This window comes from Centropristis striata, chromosome 5, assembly GCF_030273125.1.
Source record: "Centropristis striata isolate RG_2023a ecotype Rhode Island chromosome 5, C.striata_1.0, whole genome shotgun sequence".
NCBI classification, from domain to species: domain Eukaryota; kingdom Metazoa; phylum Chordata; class Actinopteri; order Perciformes; family Serranidae; genus Centropristis; species Centropristis striata.
In genome coordinates, this window is record NC_081521.1 from 30,447,505 (window position 1) to 30,466,295 (window position 18,791).

At 40.9% G+C, this 18,791-nt stretch overlaps 1 protein-coding gene across 1 annotated transcript in view; it reads left to right on the top strand.

The window, feature by feature from the left end:
* Nucleotides 1-17,966, top strand: part of LOC131972177 (teashirt homolog 2) — a 40,809-nt gene extending 22,843 nt beyond the window's left edge. Inside the window, exon 2 of the mRNA XM_059333961.1 lies at nt 14,412-17,966. Within this exon, the coding sequence (XP_059189944.1) occupies nt 14,412-17,452 (3,041 nt within the window). The 3' untranslated portion in view covers nt 17,453-17,966. The remainder of the gene's footprint in view (nt 1-14,411) is intronic.
* Nucleotides 17,967-18,791: the final 825 nt, after the last annotated feature.

Consider the following 18,791-nt stretch of genomic DNA (forward strand, 5'->3'; position numbering starts at 1 on the left):
TTATAAACCCCCTTGTTGGTGAATTTAGTAGCTGTTGGTTTCCGATCACCCTCTTTTTTTATTCTGTAATTTTCAGAAAAAAGGCTTGACATTGTGTCACCATCTCATATCAACATCTGCAATTACCACACAATCCACATTCAAGTCTCATGGGGACGTATGATTGCAATTAAAAGCGTGGGGCAAATGTTAATTAAGTAAACTACTTGAAACTGGAAACAGCGAATGTTTGAAATGTTTTTACTTTTAACCTCACACTTCTTTTTCACTTCCATTTATATTCGTGGCCTCGTGAAAATTACAGTCCAATTTTAGAGACACTATCAAGGTTGCTTTAAAAAAAAAACTGAAAATCTTTTCTTTTCTTTGGTTAAGCACTGAAATGTTTTATTACACCCACAACTGATTAAATAGAACACAAAAGTTGAATTAAAAAAATAATTTTCCACTATGTGTTATTCACACTTTGAGCCTCGCTGCCACATAATGCTGCTGGTGAATGTTTGGATGTTCTCCACTTGACTTGAAGACTTGTGGTGGATAACACTGCGGTTCACCGGGTTATTAAATCAGAGGGAATAACAGGCCAACTTCTGGCCATTCTCGTGATTGATGAGCCAAGCTTTATTTGCTGAGGCGGTGTGTTTGTTCCTGTGTAATTGTCTACCAGATGGCTAAGCTAACTGTTCTTAAATGCCTTCAGACCTGCAGGGGTCCTGGGTCTTAACATTTTCCCTGCTAATGACATTATGCCTGCAAACATCTTATAGTTTTTTTTTCTTTGCTTTTCTGATCTCTAATGTTCAGGATCAAAATGGCTTTGCAAGGCATTTAGTTCAAATTATTTCCTCTGTACGATTCTGTTTTTAATTTGTTCAAAGTAGATGTTTTGAAGTCGCTCTGTTGGTAAACTCCTTTGCGAAAATGAGCCTACTTGAATTTGAAGGGAGATGAGGGGGGGGGAGGGGGGGCAGGACTCCACTCTACCTGTGAGGAGTCAGATTGGAGGAGAAAATGGATCTAGGTGGCTGTGTGAGTCATCAATCACAGCCCCTCAAGGGGAGCTGCAGCTAAAGCTGCTCTGAAGTGCTATCTGTCAGCTGCTCCGATCCAGCCGGGGGACCAGAGAGGGGCCATATCGCCACCCATCAGCTCATACCCAGCACACAACTGCCATGTAAACATGTGCAGGTGCTCCTGTCAAAATAACCCCTGTCCCAGTTCACAAGGTTGCGCATATTTTCACAAATGGTCAGCCTGCATTCTCATTGTGAAGACGCATCCTCCTCCTTCAGGTATTTAGAAAATATCTCCGGATGCTGCAGTTCCTGTAATAGCTTTTTGATTGTTCACAGTGTTGGGTGGTTTATTGTAATTTAAAAGTGAGTGTAGTGTTTCTCCTGCTTTCCCCCGTCCCTCCCATCCCAATCCTGAATAAAGCCACCAAGTGCTTCTCCGCCAATGTCGAGCCGCGTCTGTCGATACCTCTCAAGATGGATAGTTGTTCTGCATGCTTATTGATTCGGCACAGGCCAGAGATATAAGTATCATTTGTCATTTCTGGAATTATTTGGAGTCCTAGTTAAAACCCAGAGTGGGGGGAGATGGCCATGCCTTGGGGGGGTTGGTAGTTGGTGGGGGAGTAGCAAGTTGTCTGGGCTTTGATGAATGACTGCACGGGTTTTTGGTTTTTACTGCGAGCTCCGGGGCCCTTTAGCTGCTATTTGCTTTCACCATGGTCCAAGAAAAACAATGCGATGGGTCCAAGGACTGAGCAGCATCGTCCTGTCATGTAGTGCAGCACAGCGAGCAGGGTGGTCCAGGCAGAAGAGTCAGGAGGAGGGTGGGCCTTGGACACTACATGCTGCTCCTTCAAAAGACCCAGTGGGTTGCAAGCAGTCCTGCTGCTCTGTGGTCCCAGCTGACGGCCTGAAACACATGCTATGAATTTGAATATTTAGCATCCAGAGCCTACAGTGTAACAACAAACATATTTTTCTTGCTTTTAATTTTAAAATGAGCATAAAACGGGGAAGTGGAGGGTTTTAGTTGGTAGCAGAAGCTTCAGCGTATCCCCTGTGACTTTGATTATGTCCTGTTTTGGGCGTCAGGCCAGCAGCAGAGCTGGCTTCATTACTGTATGGATCATCTTTTAAGACCATTTAAGATCAACGGGAGCTATTGTCCACTAATGACAGAGACTCCGAGAAGTTCATTACACTCAAACCCTTTGATTCATTCAGCCGAACAGACAGTTTTACTCTTCCAGATGTATTTCTCCTTTTTGAATCGAATTAAATTGTTTCATTTTTATTTTTTAAATTAAGACTTGAAAGTTGGGTCAAAGCGTTTTTTGGAGTTTGGCGAGGAAAAAGTGTTTAACAGAGAAACATGTTTAACAGCAACAAAAGAGGAGAGAAGAGAAACCTCAGACACATGAATGACAAGTAATTATTTCCCTTGTCCATCAAACTGTGTTTTGATGCAAGGATGCGATCAAACATGATATTAACAACTTCAAGCCTTCAAATGAAAATGATTCTGAAATCTTGTGAAGACTGAGTGTGAGCTTTTGTGTTGTGTTGCAGCATGAATCATTCATAAACATGCACACACACACGAACACACACACACTGGGCAGGGCAGTCTTTTGCCTGACCAATATTATTGCCACAGCTTTTCAATGCTAGATGACCATTGTGTATTCATTTCCATTTTAGCTTGCCAAAATGTCTTCTCACAGCAGGAGAGGGATGGAGAGAGAGAGAGGGAGCGACAGCTTTGTGTGTCTTTCAGTGTTTGTCGGTGAATATCCCCATACGCAGTGGGCTGACCGACTGCCCCCAGTCTCCCTGCATAGCCGTCAAACAGGACAGTGCACCGAGCCTGCTGTATTTTCATCACTTGCCCTTTCTCGCATTTATGTTTCCTATTCTGAAATACAAAGAGTCGCCTTGTTATTAGCAGCTTTTCATTGTAGCCGTCTGCAGAAACCTCTCAAACCAGGGTTCGAAAACAAAATATATAAAGTTTGAATAATTAAAAAACAATTATATACCACAAGTATTCATTTAAACACATGTTTGCTACAGTTTGTCACAAAAGAGGATATTTGCATTAGTGGGGCAGTCTTCTCCATTTTGTTTGCCAGAGCAGTGAGAGGACAGACAACAGAGGCCCTGCTTAATCCCTTTGGAGAACTAGTGCATGAATTGATATATCCTCCTCTCTCTCTGTCTCTCTCCCCTCTTGCTAATGTCTTTCCTAGAACTTGAACAAACAGGCTGTGCGTGTAGGACACATAAGACAGATGTTTAGGATTACTTTCACCTCATTGCTCTATTGTGTGCACTTTAAGGGAGCTCAGCTGATGTGGAATGCCACTCATTCAGGCTCTCTGCTCCTACAGGGCTCCTCCTGTTTATCAAAGTGCCATCTGCACTCAAGACAGAACAACACCATTTTTAAAAGAGGGATGTTAGGGAAAAATGATCCCATGGCATGTTATGGTTTTTTTTCAAGCAAGAAGAAATGTAATTGTTTCTTGCTTAAAATTTTAATGGTGTTATATAGGTTAAAACTGTGTATTGTTGACTTTGATAATGGCCTGTGTAAGGCATAGTGCTGGGGGACAAAATCTTCTAGGTCATTTGATATCTAGATTACGATATGCATCACGATATCGCAAGTTTTCTGGTAATTTAGTAAGTGAATAGTCTATGGTCGCATATTAAAGCCTGTTTGTGTATACTCCATGTAAGCAAAACGCTCAAGAATCAGAACTTACAGCGTCATCAAAATTATATAAATATTTCTGTTTTTTCTGCCTCGCAATAGAAACGATACATAAAAATATACATGATGACATTTTTACATTGTTTTGGTAATATATATTGTCATATAGCCCAGCCCTACAGAGGCATATTGGTATCTAATTGCAACGATTTTTATTATTATTAAATATATTTGTTTATTTCATTTATATTTATTCTTTATTCAAATGGTCAGCAATTGACTGACGCTGAACATACTGTACTGATCTTTATTTAGCGGTTTATTCTATTTTAATTTATTCTTCTGTAATAAATTGCATAGATCATGTAAAATTCTGTATAACAATGTTATCAATATTATTTTTAATAGTTATTTGTTTATGAACACAGCCTTCTAAATACCTTTGTACAGTCATATCCTATCAAAATGATAGGACAATACACAATAATGCACAATAATCATAAAAAAAGGTCTATTATAATTCCAGCCCAAAAGTTCACTGTGTTGGCTGCCATATATGAAATCCTTGAATTTTTCCTTTCTAAAATCTAAAATCAGTATTGGCCAAAAAACTCCCATATTAGATTCAAACCAACACGGTAACCTCTGTAACTAATACAATAAGTGTTTAGTTTTCTTTCATAACCTCACATTTCCTATCTGTTTTTTGCTTTAAAAAAATAAAGCTAGCCTCTTTCCCCCTGTCTCCCACTTGTCTCCGTTTATGTGTGTGTGTTTACAGATGTAGAAACAAATGGGCCAGGCCCACATTGATATTGTTGAGGGGTGACATTATCTTTTAGCAGAGCACTTATCTAATCTGGCTGCTGTGGGAAGCTGGAGGAAGTGGCTATGGGACAGGGGCCGGGGATACTGCATCTTTAATTACCATTGATATCGCAATAGAGAAGAGAGGGATGGAGGAGCGTAGCTGGCGGGGGGAGGAGGGGGTGGATGGGGGGGGAGTTGAGAGAGGGAGAAGACCCGTGTTCACTTTTTAATTAAGGCTCCGTAGTGTAACTCGTCAATGTACATTATTGGAAGAATGAACGTCAATGCCATTGCTTTTTCTCCCCCTCCTTTATCTCTGTCAATGATTCAAAGACATGATTTATGGTTCGTCTCCGTCTTTCAGGATCATCCATCAAGTGCTGGCTCTGCCGCAGCGCCACCCGTTGTAAATCATTCTGAAAGCCTGTCACTCATTTCCATTAACCGTTCCTCTGTCGCTCTGGTCTCCGCCTCCCTCAACCTCCTTTTTTCTCCCCCCTCTCCACCCCTCTCTCCTCCCCCTCAGTGCACAACCTACAGCCACGCAGGGTATCAGTTCCATTCCGCTGCTTCGTCCGCCTACCTTCTTTTCAATAAATTAACCACTTTCTCCCATGCAATGAATAAAAAGGCTCTGCACTCGTCTTGCAGTCGGCACCTACTCCTCCTCCATTACAGCTGAACACCTTACAAATGTCACGCCGCTGACTCGTAGGCTAAATGAGGATATAGCACAGAGAAAATATTTTTGTTGCACTGACTTTTCCAGTGGCAGTATTTGAACAGCTTTGATATGTTTGCAGCGTGGTATTAATGAACATATACCACCCCCCACCCCCACTCCACCCCTACACACACACACACACACACACACACATCTGGTTTCATTATGTTTCTTTTATTGTAGGCGACTTGTGGATAATTTACCAAAAATTGAGCACACAATAAAAGAACCTAGGTGAGACTATGTTCACATTGTTTCTTTTACGCAATCATTCTGAGAAGCACTGTATTCAACTTTAACAGTTAATGGAAACAATATTATGCCTGTAATTATTCCATGTAGTAAAAAGCACACTAAGTGGGCAGTGCTGCCATTAAATGCTGTTGGTTTTCTGTAAATTCTACCAGTAGTTTAATTCAGACACTCGAACAATGACTGTAGTCTTTAACCAGTTTTTAGAGAAACAGGTCTTATGAACAGAAATAATTGGCTCAATGGAGTGACTGTCAATCTCTTACAATGGTTGATGTGCCTGCTCTGGGGAGCCCAATTCACTGGCTTCTTTTTTCATTCTAATCAACATCTAGATATCAACACAGCAGAATACCCACAAACAGCAGAAAGCCTGTTTTGAGGGGAAACTTTCAACTATTGGGTGCCAACACATTTCACTATTTGGGCAACCATTGTTCTCAGAATGGGCTGTCAAAGTGACAATGCGCACCAGGCAAATCCAGAAGTTTGCACTTTTCAGAAAACAGCGGGCCCTAATCATTTTGTGGAGGACACTTGACAACAAATTTGCCATTAAAATGAATCTGAATAGGAGAGAGCAGGGCTGTTTTGAAGCATTTCTGCCTCTCTTACTGTTGCTCGTCTTGTCCCACAGAGCTCCAGGTTTGGCGGGCTTGCTTCTCTCCCTTTATGCTTGCCATGAAGCAGCCTTTGGTCCCACTAGAAACTGACAGTACCACGCTTCAGCTGCAAATTCACTCTGTAGCCTCATTGTATTTAATGAAGGGAAAAAGTGGCAATCTACTATTAATGAACTTGGAATGTAAAAAAATGCCTCCCTTTGCTGAAAACTGCATAAAACTGCTTGTACAAGGAAAGCTTTGGCTGGAGCCCATCCAGAATCTAATGAAAGATCCATACAGGGACAGAGCGGGCGGGAAGAGTTAGTGAAATGCAGATTGTTTTAATAGAATACACACAGTCTCTTCCAGCTGCACTATCAGATTCATCAAGGCCTGACCTTGATGGAGGGCTGTTGTTGTTTGGGAGGGCCAGTGTTTAGGGTTCATGCAAAGTTTATGATGCAGGGACTGTATGTACTGTATACGTCTGCTGGTCCTAGGGGAAGACTAAATGGAGCACAGTCCGTGGAGCAAAGAGTGAAAGAGGCTTGCCACTGGCTTTTTTTGACACTTTAATATTATATTGTGAAATAACACACAAGATCACAAGGAAATAAACAACCAATTTAATATTAAAAACAATTAAGTCCTGGATATTGCCCCTCAGATGCAAAATAAAACCGAATCATGTGATGAAGCAAATGTTTACAAAACATCAGACAATGATTGAATTGGAATTGAAATGCTCTTTATTTAGTCGGGCTAGTGGGCATGAAAAACAAACAGCACGTTAGGCAAGTGTTGGCCATCATACCTTTCACTCAGTATCTCATAAAACTAGAACAAAGGCCTTATGTGTGCAAGGCAGTGGTCCTTTAAATGATGGCCCACTTTCCTCCCTGCTGCCACGCAAACATTCCTGACTGACATTCAATCAGGGAAATTTGAACCAAAGCAAGATGGTCTTTTATTAGTACCGCCCTGTTTGCTCGACTGGTCAGCTCCAATATGCGGAGCGGTTTGAGTGGCGTACTGTAAGATGATGGGTTCACTCTCTGATAAGGGTGAATGAGGGGTAAACTGCTATTCTGCAGAAAGGAACCATCAGACCTCATCATGTCGCTCCTGGAGAGCCGTGTCACGGGCTCTTCAGAAACCAAGTGACAGAGCGGCGCGAGGCTGCTCCCCTCCTGCGAGTAGAAAATACACTGGAGCTGAAGCCGCCCTGCTTCTGCTCCGCCAACTGGAACTTTGTATCAGTCAGGGCGGAAAAGATCATCTATAATCTGACAAACATACACTGAGGCTTTTAAGCCTCTTCAATTGTAACGTTATCCTACACGCTCACCAGAATTGTTTATATTTACCTTTTCTTGTTAGCAGAAGAGGACAAATAGGAGACAGCCATGTTTTTTTTGTACAGTATATTTTTTTAACTGCTTACACACTTATTCAGAGGCCACTTTAATTTAAGGGTTGACCCAGATTTGAGATATCTGTAGCTTAATAGAGTGGAAATTTGTATGGAGCTCACAGATTTGCATTTATTTATTTAAGTAGGATAAAAGTTTCAAGTTTATTTCATTCACATAGCACATCATTCAACAGTCACACAGATAAAACATATATGTATAAACATAAGCAAAAAAATGCATAAAGTAAAAAGCACTGATGCTGTAGACATAAAACAAAATAAAAATATAAAAAAAAAAACAAGACAATCAGATAAAAACAGAAAAATCAGTTAAACAAAATTAAGAGCTAGAGAATCAAAGTAAACTTTCTAAATTAAAAATTTTACCAAAGTAAAAGTAGCAACAAAATATTCTTAAAATATAAAAAGTAAATGTGCTTCTGCAGAATGGCTTCTGTCAGTGTTATATTATGCTGTTTTTATTATTGCTGCATTAACACATAGGCAGCACTTTAATATTGTAATTTGTTGACATTGAGCTAATTTTAAGTGCTTATATACAACTGAATAGTTTAATCTATAGCAATGCGTCATATTTATAAACTGACCTACGGCTGTTCATTCATCCGAATCACATCGTGATGACATCATACTGATACATTGTGATACACAACTGTTTTTACACCATACTCTTCATTATCACATTACCACTCAGTTCAATGCTAAGTTTGCACAAAAGGTCTAAATTAATCTTTTGATTTAAGGAGTATACATAATATGCTTTACTATGTGGTTATTTCATATGGGCAATTAATTCAGTGATTTTTCAGAAAACATGCTATATTGTAATATATATTGTTATCAAGATATGCAATTATTGATACTGGGATGGAAGATATTGCCCAGCCCTAAATTGATCATGTGTTTTATATGTGATAAATAACTGATAGCTATTGCTGTAAAAAAAATGTAACAATGCATATGGAAATACTCAAATAAAGTAGAATTACGTGGAAATTATACTTTAATATTTGAGTTAATGTACTTTTTTACTATTGCAGATTCAAATCCCAAAATCTGAACTAATAAAACCAGAAATATTCACATGCCAATATCATTGACTGTAAAAATGCCCTGGCCACTTTATTAGGTACATCTATATAATGTCCAATACAATCCAACTGATCTGCCATAAATCCAACATTTATAAACATGATGTTGAGTCATTATTTAAACTATATAAGAAGTGTTAACTCAGTTATATGTTTATTATGGAGGTGTTGGCAAGATGTTGTATTAGATGGTACAGGTGTACCTAATAAAGTGGATACTTAGTGTTTATCTTTTTTTAATTTGGCTGAACGAACCCTGTAAAAATGTCTTATCTAATACTAGTTACATGCATGTATATAATATTGGTAATAATATCAGTTTTTTGTGTTGCTGGTCTGGTGAAAGTCTCTGAGACAGGATGGGAATGTTGTGTGTATATTTGTCTCTGCCGGTGCTGATAGGGGACCCTTTGGTGAGATGCAACACCAGGCAACTGCATGTGATGCGGCGGCTGTGGCACGTTCAAAGTGATGACTTAGGTGCTGGAGTGCAGATTGCAATGCTCTCCCACCGCTCACTTCCAATTAGGCAGCGGGCCGACTGATGCGTCTCGGAGCAGAAGCTTCTAGTAGGCATCAAAAGGAGCAGCATCGCTGGGTGACATCACGGAGGGAAGGGGGCTCCTGGAGCTTCAGGCAGGGCAATCTGATGTGGCTCAGTAAATATCATGATCAGCGTCCATGCAATGACAGGCTTTTAGAGATTCCCACATTTGTAACGTTACATAAAAAAAACACCCCAATAGCTCAAACTAAACTCAAAAAGGCTGTGGAGCCCAGACTGACTGCCTTTGGATATTTTTTTGTGTTTGTTGGTGTGTTGATTGTGCATTCCAAAGTTCTCTGTGTTTTTAGTTAACAGAATGTTGGTTGTGAAAACATTTTTGATTAATTGCCATAATTATTGTGATCATTTTTGCCCAAATGAACAGCCAGATGGCAGGATATGGTGTCATATTTGCGATCCTATCATTAATCTGGCTCTAGGTCCATCTGAGCACATTGTGCCGTTTGCTGTGTTCACAATCTGTCCTCAAGTTGTCCATGTCTTTTTTTTTTTGTGCTGCAAGTTTTTATTTGATTATATTAGACTATAAAATATTAAAGTTGAGGGTGTATGAAAGCAAGGCATTTATCTGCATGAATAGCTTGTGTTTAGTGAAGTAAGTAATGCGCTTTAAGTAACATCTCCGTCATGCATACAAAAATTAACATGAGTGTTTCCGTCTCATGGTTTTGTAGTGAAAGCCTCAGAAAGATCCAACAAAACCACTTTGTGGGGGTTGATGGCTGCTTTTACACCTACTTTTTATCATCTAACCTATGGATTATCATTATAGTTTTTTTCACCAGGATATTGTTAATAACTATTTAATGATATAGACACAGTTACAGTGTGTCTGCGTGGTTTTGAAGTCTGCTAAGGACGTCATTTAAAAGCACTGAAATGAAATAATGGGCCAGGTGGGAACCAATGTCACATTCCCATGTAAAAGCAAGTCAAAAACTATTTAATTCTGTGATATCAATTAACCTCCAGACAAATTTTGTCAAAGGGAGCAGTCTGAATGTGATTGTTCTCTCTTTACTCTGCAGTGTCCTTGGGCTCGGGGAGACTGTTTCCTGACAGGGAACAATGAAGAGAGAGGTGTTTACAGATCTTTACAGATGGCTCCGGGGCTCAGAATTAGCTCTTCACCATTTCTCATGTGATTCAGTTCAGTCTTAACTTCAGATGTGTCATCAAGACTATCATCAGGATGTCTGACAATGTATTTATTTGATCTTGACGTGCACTGCTCAGTGAGTTAGTCAGATATCACTGTCAAATATTAAACCTTGTGACATGTGTGTCTCATTCTAATGATAGCTCACTGAAGAAATCACAATCACATCATGGAGGCTTTTGAGAAGCACACATTCCTGTTCCTAACATCGCAAAAGAGCTTCACAACTTTGGAATTATGTTTTGTACACCAAGTACTTTTTGACTGACATTTCACACCTATTTATAACAACAGATGAGCGCGGTGACTAAGTGTTTTTAAGTGTACAGACACAATTAATTGGGCACATTGCTGCCATGTGAGTGAAAATAGGGAGTAGAAACAGATGATAGTTACTGAGACAGCCTGGAGATTGTGCAGTGATCCTGACCTGCGTTGTTAGCGTGTTCTCTGCTTATCCAGCAGGCCTCTTCTTTTTTTTTCCTCCTCTTTTTTTTTTTCTTTACATGGCATAAATCCGGGAGATGAAAATGTCATGGAGCAGGTTCATTTTGCAAAGAGGTTTTGATTGCCATGCGTGTGTAATTGATTGTTCCAAGGACAGGGGGAAATCTAGAAATGTCATAACAGTCCTGCTTAGGTTGGTCCCACCACAAGGCAATCAATGAGAAGTAAAAAGAGATATTGATTTGCGAGCAGCAAAAACTGTAGCTTGAGACAACCGGAGAGCACGGGGGAAAGTGGCACAGACGTGCAGACCTGTCACTGGCACCTATGAATTACCCAATCTTCTCTGAAGATAGTGTTACCTCGGATACTCACAAAGTCCTGCACTGGGTATTGCAGCTGTCCATTAGCTAAGCTCCTCAGGCTGCTAACTCTCTCTGGCTTGTCAGATTAATGAAGGAAATGTTGACCTTCCCAGGGATAAATGTTGATGTTCTCAAATTTACAAAAGTTTCTCCTGGCATGTTAACACTGGAAACAGAATGCCCTTTTACAGCTGGCACACACATTTCTAAAATGATTGACACATTTTGAATAGACTCACTCACACAAGGGAGAGGAGATTGTACTCTATGAAGATGTTTATGCTTAAAGTTGTAAATATATTGTCATGTAAGCCAGTTGGACAGCAGGCTGCCATGAATGTTGCAGGAGATGTAATCTACTATTTCCTATGCAGTTAGCTGGTTTCTCTAGATGTAAGGAAAAAAGCCTTTTGGCTCAGAAACTGGCTGCTGCTTCTGTAAATCCAGGCCTTGCTATGCCAAGAGTCTGCTCTAACGGATAAAGGTTATAAACACTTCAACTGCCTGATTTATGATGGACACCTCAGGTTTTTTGACCTTTGCATATCTCTGTCTGAAGATATAAATTTGTAGTGACACAGATTGGAGGCTTTACAGCAGTTTATGACATGCTAAATCTCAGGCGAGGCATGCCAGGCTCTTGTTTTGTAAGGCTAGTTAGGCTGGGAGTTGCCTCGCTTAGACTCCCAGACAACATTTTCAAAGCAGGCATTTCCTATTTTTTTTCTAAGTTGTGGAAAAAATGTGCCTGAGAATCCGCAATTGCTGCTCTTCCCTTTCGGTTTACAAGATGACGCACTAGTTACTTTAAACAATGATGTTTTACGAAGCGTATCAGCAGTTTATTCTGTGTTCCTAACAAACTTGTTCCTCGTAACATAATGACCTTTTAAAAAAAAAAAAAATCTTCCATTGTGACATTGTCCTTGAATGTGATCTTGTATGAAAGAGTAATGCAGCTTGGCATGGCAGCAGTGCTGTGGTAGACCAAGAGCTGGCAAAGCACGGTTACAAATGGTGTGAGAAGCAGAGTTAGACATGCGGGTATCTTGAAGTGATCCCTGCCAGAAGGTTAATTGGTGCCTCTGGATGTCTGCTACTTAGGGCATCTGATAGAAAGGCGTAGAACAGCAGGAAGGGCAGCTGTTAATCTCTGTCAATTCCATCCTCAAATACTGTGATAAGACGCAAACATTCACATTAAAACTGATATGACTACATCTAAGTGGTTAATTCCAGGAAAACAGCATTTAGCCTTTCTAAAACACACATTTATCTGTTCACATAGTACTCCATGGACAGCATGTATCGTTGAATTTTGAGCCACATCAAATATGCAGGAACTAGCCTTTGCATGATGGTGTTTACTGGGATTGAGTCATTTCTATTAAACCATCACCGGACTGGAAAAATGCTCATCTCCCCACTTTGGTGTGCGTTCTCCCCAGTCCCTGCGCTTTAGTGACGACTTTGAAGAGAGAGGGCATCAACTTGGAGCTTGTCATAGCCATTGGTGTTCTCCTTCACTGTGAATACTATATATAAGACTATAAATAAAACATACCTCTGTGCTCTTGACAACTCTCTCCCTTAGCATCAAGGGTGTTTTGGAGGCCATCACCGATCTCGGTTGGCCAATCAAAACATCTCTCTTGCGGTGGATCAAGGTCACAGCACATTGGGGCTCTCGGGTGTGAGTGTGTGTGTGCAGGCTCTTGTTCACGAGGCCCCATTCTCCATGTTTGTTTTGAAAGTCCGAATCCCATCTCCATCCATTAGCTGGCAGGCAATTCACCTCCAGGGTTTCTCTTGAGGCACTTGTGAAATATTGATAAAAAAAAGTCTTATTTTCAGAAGGCAAAAAAGGGAAGACATTCTATGGGCCGCCCAGTGTGGGACTCCTGAGTGCTCGGCTTCAGCCATCCCCCTCATGGAGTGCCCTCTATTCAGAAGAGAAATATTAACCACATGAAATGCATAAGTGCCTGGACAGGGCTGTTATGTCCTATTCATATTTAACTCAGAGCACATCTGCCACGTCTCTCCCAAAATGCACATTTTCCAGCATGACTATGAGGCGGAAAATATCTCAGATATGTGACAACACTGACAAACTGCATTTATTGCAGGATGTCTTCAAAAGATATGCAAACATTGGTTGTGATATTGTTGTGTGGGTTGCCGGGTGGTTAGATTTTAAATAATCTCGAATAGTTATTGTCAGAAAGGACACTTTAATCTTCTGTGGCTGTGTTCATATTATGTCGAGCAGACCCTGCAGCCACATGTAAAACCCTCTATGCTGAGTCAGAGTTTCCACTAATTGGATGATGGGAAATATGTCAATTAGAAATACTGTTGTTTAATTATCTGTTAATTGAAGCAATAATGTTTGTGCTCTATGAGTTGGGAGAATGAACAGGTGAATAATGAAAGAAGTAATTGCTGTTTATGAGACTGTCAGGGAAAATATAATGATGTGACAGATTGCCAGTAATTTTTAGATTTTTTTTTTTAATTGTCTAGTTTTAACACTGATAATTTAATCAGCTCTTCCGCCAGCATGATCAACATCTTTATCAGTATGCACATTTGCAATATATTTTTATTTTGCTAAATGGCTACATGCCTTCTGAAGTTATGTTTTCTCATCTTTTTTTCATTCGAGCCTTTTAATTTATGGACAAAGCAATGTGGGACATTAAAATATTTGAGTTAGCGTTAAGACATTCCTCACACGTGGCTTCAGGGAAGCTGAGATGTTATCCAGAACAGAAGGCGTACATTTTCATTGCAGTTTTGATGCATCCATAATCACTATGGAATAGGTCATTTGCAATAACACTTAGCAGGCTCCAGAAGAATCAATTTCCTTTTGTCACTCAGTGGCCAATGATTGTTGTAAACATCTCAACTTGAGGCCAGAAAAACCTTGGACACAGCACTAAGTCAATGGCCTGTCGTGAATCACATGGTGCTGTTACACCAGCAGCAGTCTGTTAGTAAAGACATTATGTCCAGCTATACCCTCCAACCTCCCAAGGCACAAAGCAGCCGCCATTATGTTGTCTTAAATGGCTTCTGTGACTTCTTACAAAAGATTAATACTTGACACCGCGTGTGGAATTTCTAAATATTGCACCTTGGAAATTAAATTCATTAAGTGCTGTGACACGGTGCATTTTAATGTCATTAATCTCCGTGTCTCTTCCTTTTCTAGTGTACATGCCTGATGAAGACGGTGTTCTCCAGGATGCCATCCCCGAGGAAGACGCCGAGAACGACACTCAAACTGAAGAGGAAGGCTCAGAGAAAACCAGCCCCAAAGTGTCTGAGGACAGAGAGCTCGACAACAAGAGCACTAACACTTATAGCAACCAGAACTCTCCCATTAGTGTCCTTTCCAATCAAGAGGCTGAGTTGGAGTCACGCCTTAGCGACACCAGTGACAGACTCTCAGACTTCAAAACCTCCTCGCCACCTGAGAGCCAGAGGGAGGACGAAAGCCGCAGCTCCAAACATAAAGAGGAGATGGGCGGCAGCTTGGAGAAGATGAGGGCAGCCTATGCAAACTTTCTCTCTGATTCCTACTGGACGGGGATAGGGATGGACTTGAAAATTGGCAAAAACACCAGCAAAGCCAACTGTGACAGCACCAATGGAACCGCCAAGAGTGAGTTCGACTGGCACCAGGATGCACTCTCAAAGACCTTGCAGCAGACACTCTCCCCAAAGCCTACGTCCAAACCTAACCTCTTTAGCTCTGTCCACCTGTACAGGCAAACCACCAAACCCTGTGGCTCGGTGTTCACGGGAGCCAGCCGATTTCGCTGTAAGGATTGTAGCGCCGCTTATGACACTCTTGTGGAGCTGACGGTCCACATGAACAAGAGTGGACACTACCAGGACAACAACCACGGCAAACAGAGTAATTCCTCTGCTTCATCCTCTAAATCCAGAAAACGAAATTTGCAAGATATGGAAGGAAAAGAGGACGCACAAAAGGTTTTGAAGTGCATGTTCTGCGGCCACTCTTTTGACTCACTCCAGGATTTGAGCGTCCATATGATTAAAACTAAGCATTACCAAAAAGTGCCTTTAAAAGAGCCAATTCCAGTTATCACACCCAAATTGTTGCCACCAGCAAAGAAACGGGCCTTTGAGACCGTAAGACCTTGCTCCCCTGACTCTACGACCGGTTTATCCGGCTACACTGAGGCACAGCGGGCCGCAGCCATTTCAAATGCGAACAATAATCGCTATGGCTATCAGAACGGAGCCAGTTACACTTGGCAGTTTGAGACGTGCAAGTCTCAGATTCTTAAATGCATGGAGTGTGGAAGCTCCCATGACACCCTTCAGCAACTCACCACACATATGATGGTTACCGGACACTTCATCAAAGTCACAAACTCAGCCTCTAAAAAGGGTAAACAGTTAGCACTTGACCCCCTGGCCATAGAAAAGATCCAGGGTTTAGCTGAGCCTGTTGCCAGTGACACTGAGGGAGAAAAGGTGTCTCCAAAAAATCCTTCCCCCGGGAGCAGTGAGAAGGATAGCCAGGGGGAAGGTACATCAGACAAAATGGAAGAAACTGAAGCTAAAGATGACAAGCAAGAGAGTGAGGATCAAAAGCCAGGCAATGGGGCTTTTAAGTACCCTTATCTCCGTGAGGAGGATCTTGAACAGGACTCGGGAGGAGGAGGGGACATTCTTAAATCTTTAGCCAACACAGTGGCCTCCGCCATCAATAAAGCTCAAACAGGGACACCAAGCTGGAGTGCCTATCCAAGCATTCACGCTGCCTATCAGCTCTCCGGCATCATCAAAAGCGCCCCTCTCTCTGCATCTCCCCCTACTCAGCTAAAGCAGACATTTAACCACAAGCTGAGACCGATCGCCCCAAAGGGGAAGTTATACCACGGTGCTGTGGGACTTGAGGCTCCCCAGGGACAGCATCAAAATGTGGACATCAAAAAAGAAAAGGTTGGCATTAGCGATGGTAAAGAAAGTCAGAATATTAAGTTTGATCTGGCGGAGAACGATGACAGCGATTGTCAGGATGATTCCTCTTCCTCTTCAAAGCTTGATGCAGACTGTATGAATGAAGGGAGTGAAGTGATCAAAGGGAAGTTGAGCCCAGATTTCTCTGACAGAGGCAAGACACCGAGCCCCTCTGCCAGCAATGGACACAGCACTACTTCAGAGCCTCTCAGTGACACTCCAGCTCTACTCGGCATAAACCCTCTTAGTGCACTGCAGTCAGTTCTGAACAATCATCTGGGCAAAGCAAATAAGCCCAATAACTCAAGAGCAGATAAACTATCTGCTCACACCCAGTCTATTTATGCTGACATTAACCGTAGCAGCGAGAAACCAGCTTTAATGCTTGGAAATTCTTTAAGAAAAACGCCTGATAACCCCTTTCTCTTTGTTAACGAAGACCAACCAATAGACCTGACGAAATCTAAACACAGCAAGCCAAGTTCCTCGCTCCTCCAGCCCTCCGCCCCGATGCCACAGAAATACGCTCTGTCTGACATCGCAGATATGGTTAAAGTTCTTCCAAAAGCCACGACGCCAAAACCCTCCATACCATCAAGGATCCCGACGATGAAACTGGAATCAGATGTCAGGCGCTTTGAAGACGTGTCTGCAGAGGTGTACTCCGTCCACAAGCGTAAAGGTAGACAGTCAAACTGGAATCCTCGCCATCTTCTCATCCTGCAAGCTCAGTTTGCCTCCAGCCTCTTCCAGACCTCTGAGGGGAAGTACTTGCTCTCAGACCTCGGCCCTCAGGAACGGATGCACATCTCCAAGTTCACCGGATTGTCCATGACCACCATAAGCCATTGGTTAGCAAATGTAAAATACCAGCTGCGGAAAACCGGAGGGACCAAATTTCTGAAGAGCATGGACACTGGGCACCCGATCTTCTACTGCAATGACTGCGCTTCCCAGTTTAGGTCACCGCCCGCGTTCATTTCCCATCTGGAATCCCACCTCGGGTTCCAAATCAAAGACATTTGCAAAATGCCGGTAGAGCACCAGACGAAGGTAGAGGAGCCAGAACTGTCGAAAGCCCTCAGTGTGAGAGCCACGGAGGCTCTAGTCACGGATGAGGACATTGACTCAAAGTTCAAATGTAAGCTCTGCTGTCGGACATTTGCCAGCAATCACGCGGTCAAACTCCATTTGAGTAAAACTCACAGCAAATCCCCCGACAACCATTCACAATATGTGGAAATGGACAAGGAGTAGTTTTTCATATTATTGTCACTTTTTTCTTCCTTTTTTTATTTTAATACACGGGTCAGATATTTCAACCATTTTCCAATTAGCGTTGTGTAGTGTGCATCATTATGACATTTAAAACATTTCATGGACAGCAAAGACACACTGGTTAGAAATTGTATAAGGAAACACTAAGAGATACTTTTGCACCCTGCTCAAATGCATCACCAGTAATGAAATGTATTACTGCTTGAAGAAACATAATTGCTGATGTTTGCATGCAATAGCCCTGGCTATGACTACTATTTATTTGTATGATATGTCAAGTTTCAATTGTATTTCAAAGACAAAATAATGAACTAATTGTACTTTACGACTTCTGTGATACAGTACACCTGCATAAATGTGCAGCTGTTTCAACAGGTAGCCCGACACACGATAACACACATGCAGACCTGTACAGTGTATTGCTATGTAAAGATGTTTTGTGTTGCAATGATAGAAGAGAAAAAAAAGCACTTTAATAAATGTTTAATCACCAGTTTAGACTCGGATTCTGTACATGACTCAAAAATAAATTAGACAGTTTGGAAACAAGGATATTTCACATGTAAATATATTTTAGAAGAAAAGAAAAAACAGTGCGTTTCATGCAACAAGGATAACAGCAAGACAGATGATACCTGTGATACCTGCACCTTTTTTTACTTATTCAAATAAAGAGTTAACATTTGATAACAGTTTGTATATCTTTTTTGTTTTCTCCTGAATTGTTTGTCCACAAAGTTAGCAGCTTGAATAGGTTTTAAAATGATTACAATTTTCACTGAGATACACGCTGACAAAGGGATGAAATGATGCACAATAAATATCTATAATATACCAACAAATACTGCTCATGTTATGCAAATGTCAGTAAAACTTCATTATTATATTATAAGGTATTTTTCTGAATTCCAACGAAGTTTCACAGAAAGAAGGAGGTCAATAGGAAAAATAGAAACACTTCCCAATAAAAAAATATTACAATTATTTCTAGTGAAGTCCAGCTGCATATGCAAAAATGTTAAATTTATCTACAGGAAAACACACATTTCAACATTTATGTGGCATAAAATAATCAATTATAAATTAATAATAAATTCATATTTACTTTAGTGAAAATTAAAAAATTAACTTTTTCTTTTAAGAAGTCACAGTAACACTGTTTATCAATCCCATGTCTTTTATGCATTATAAACATACACATAATGGATTGTTAATAATTTTAGTATAAGCACTCATACATTCAATAAATAAATAAGCATAGCACATTATAAAGCATTTTCTAATGACTTATAAGGTCAAGTATCTTAATACATTATGA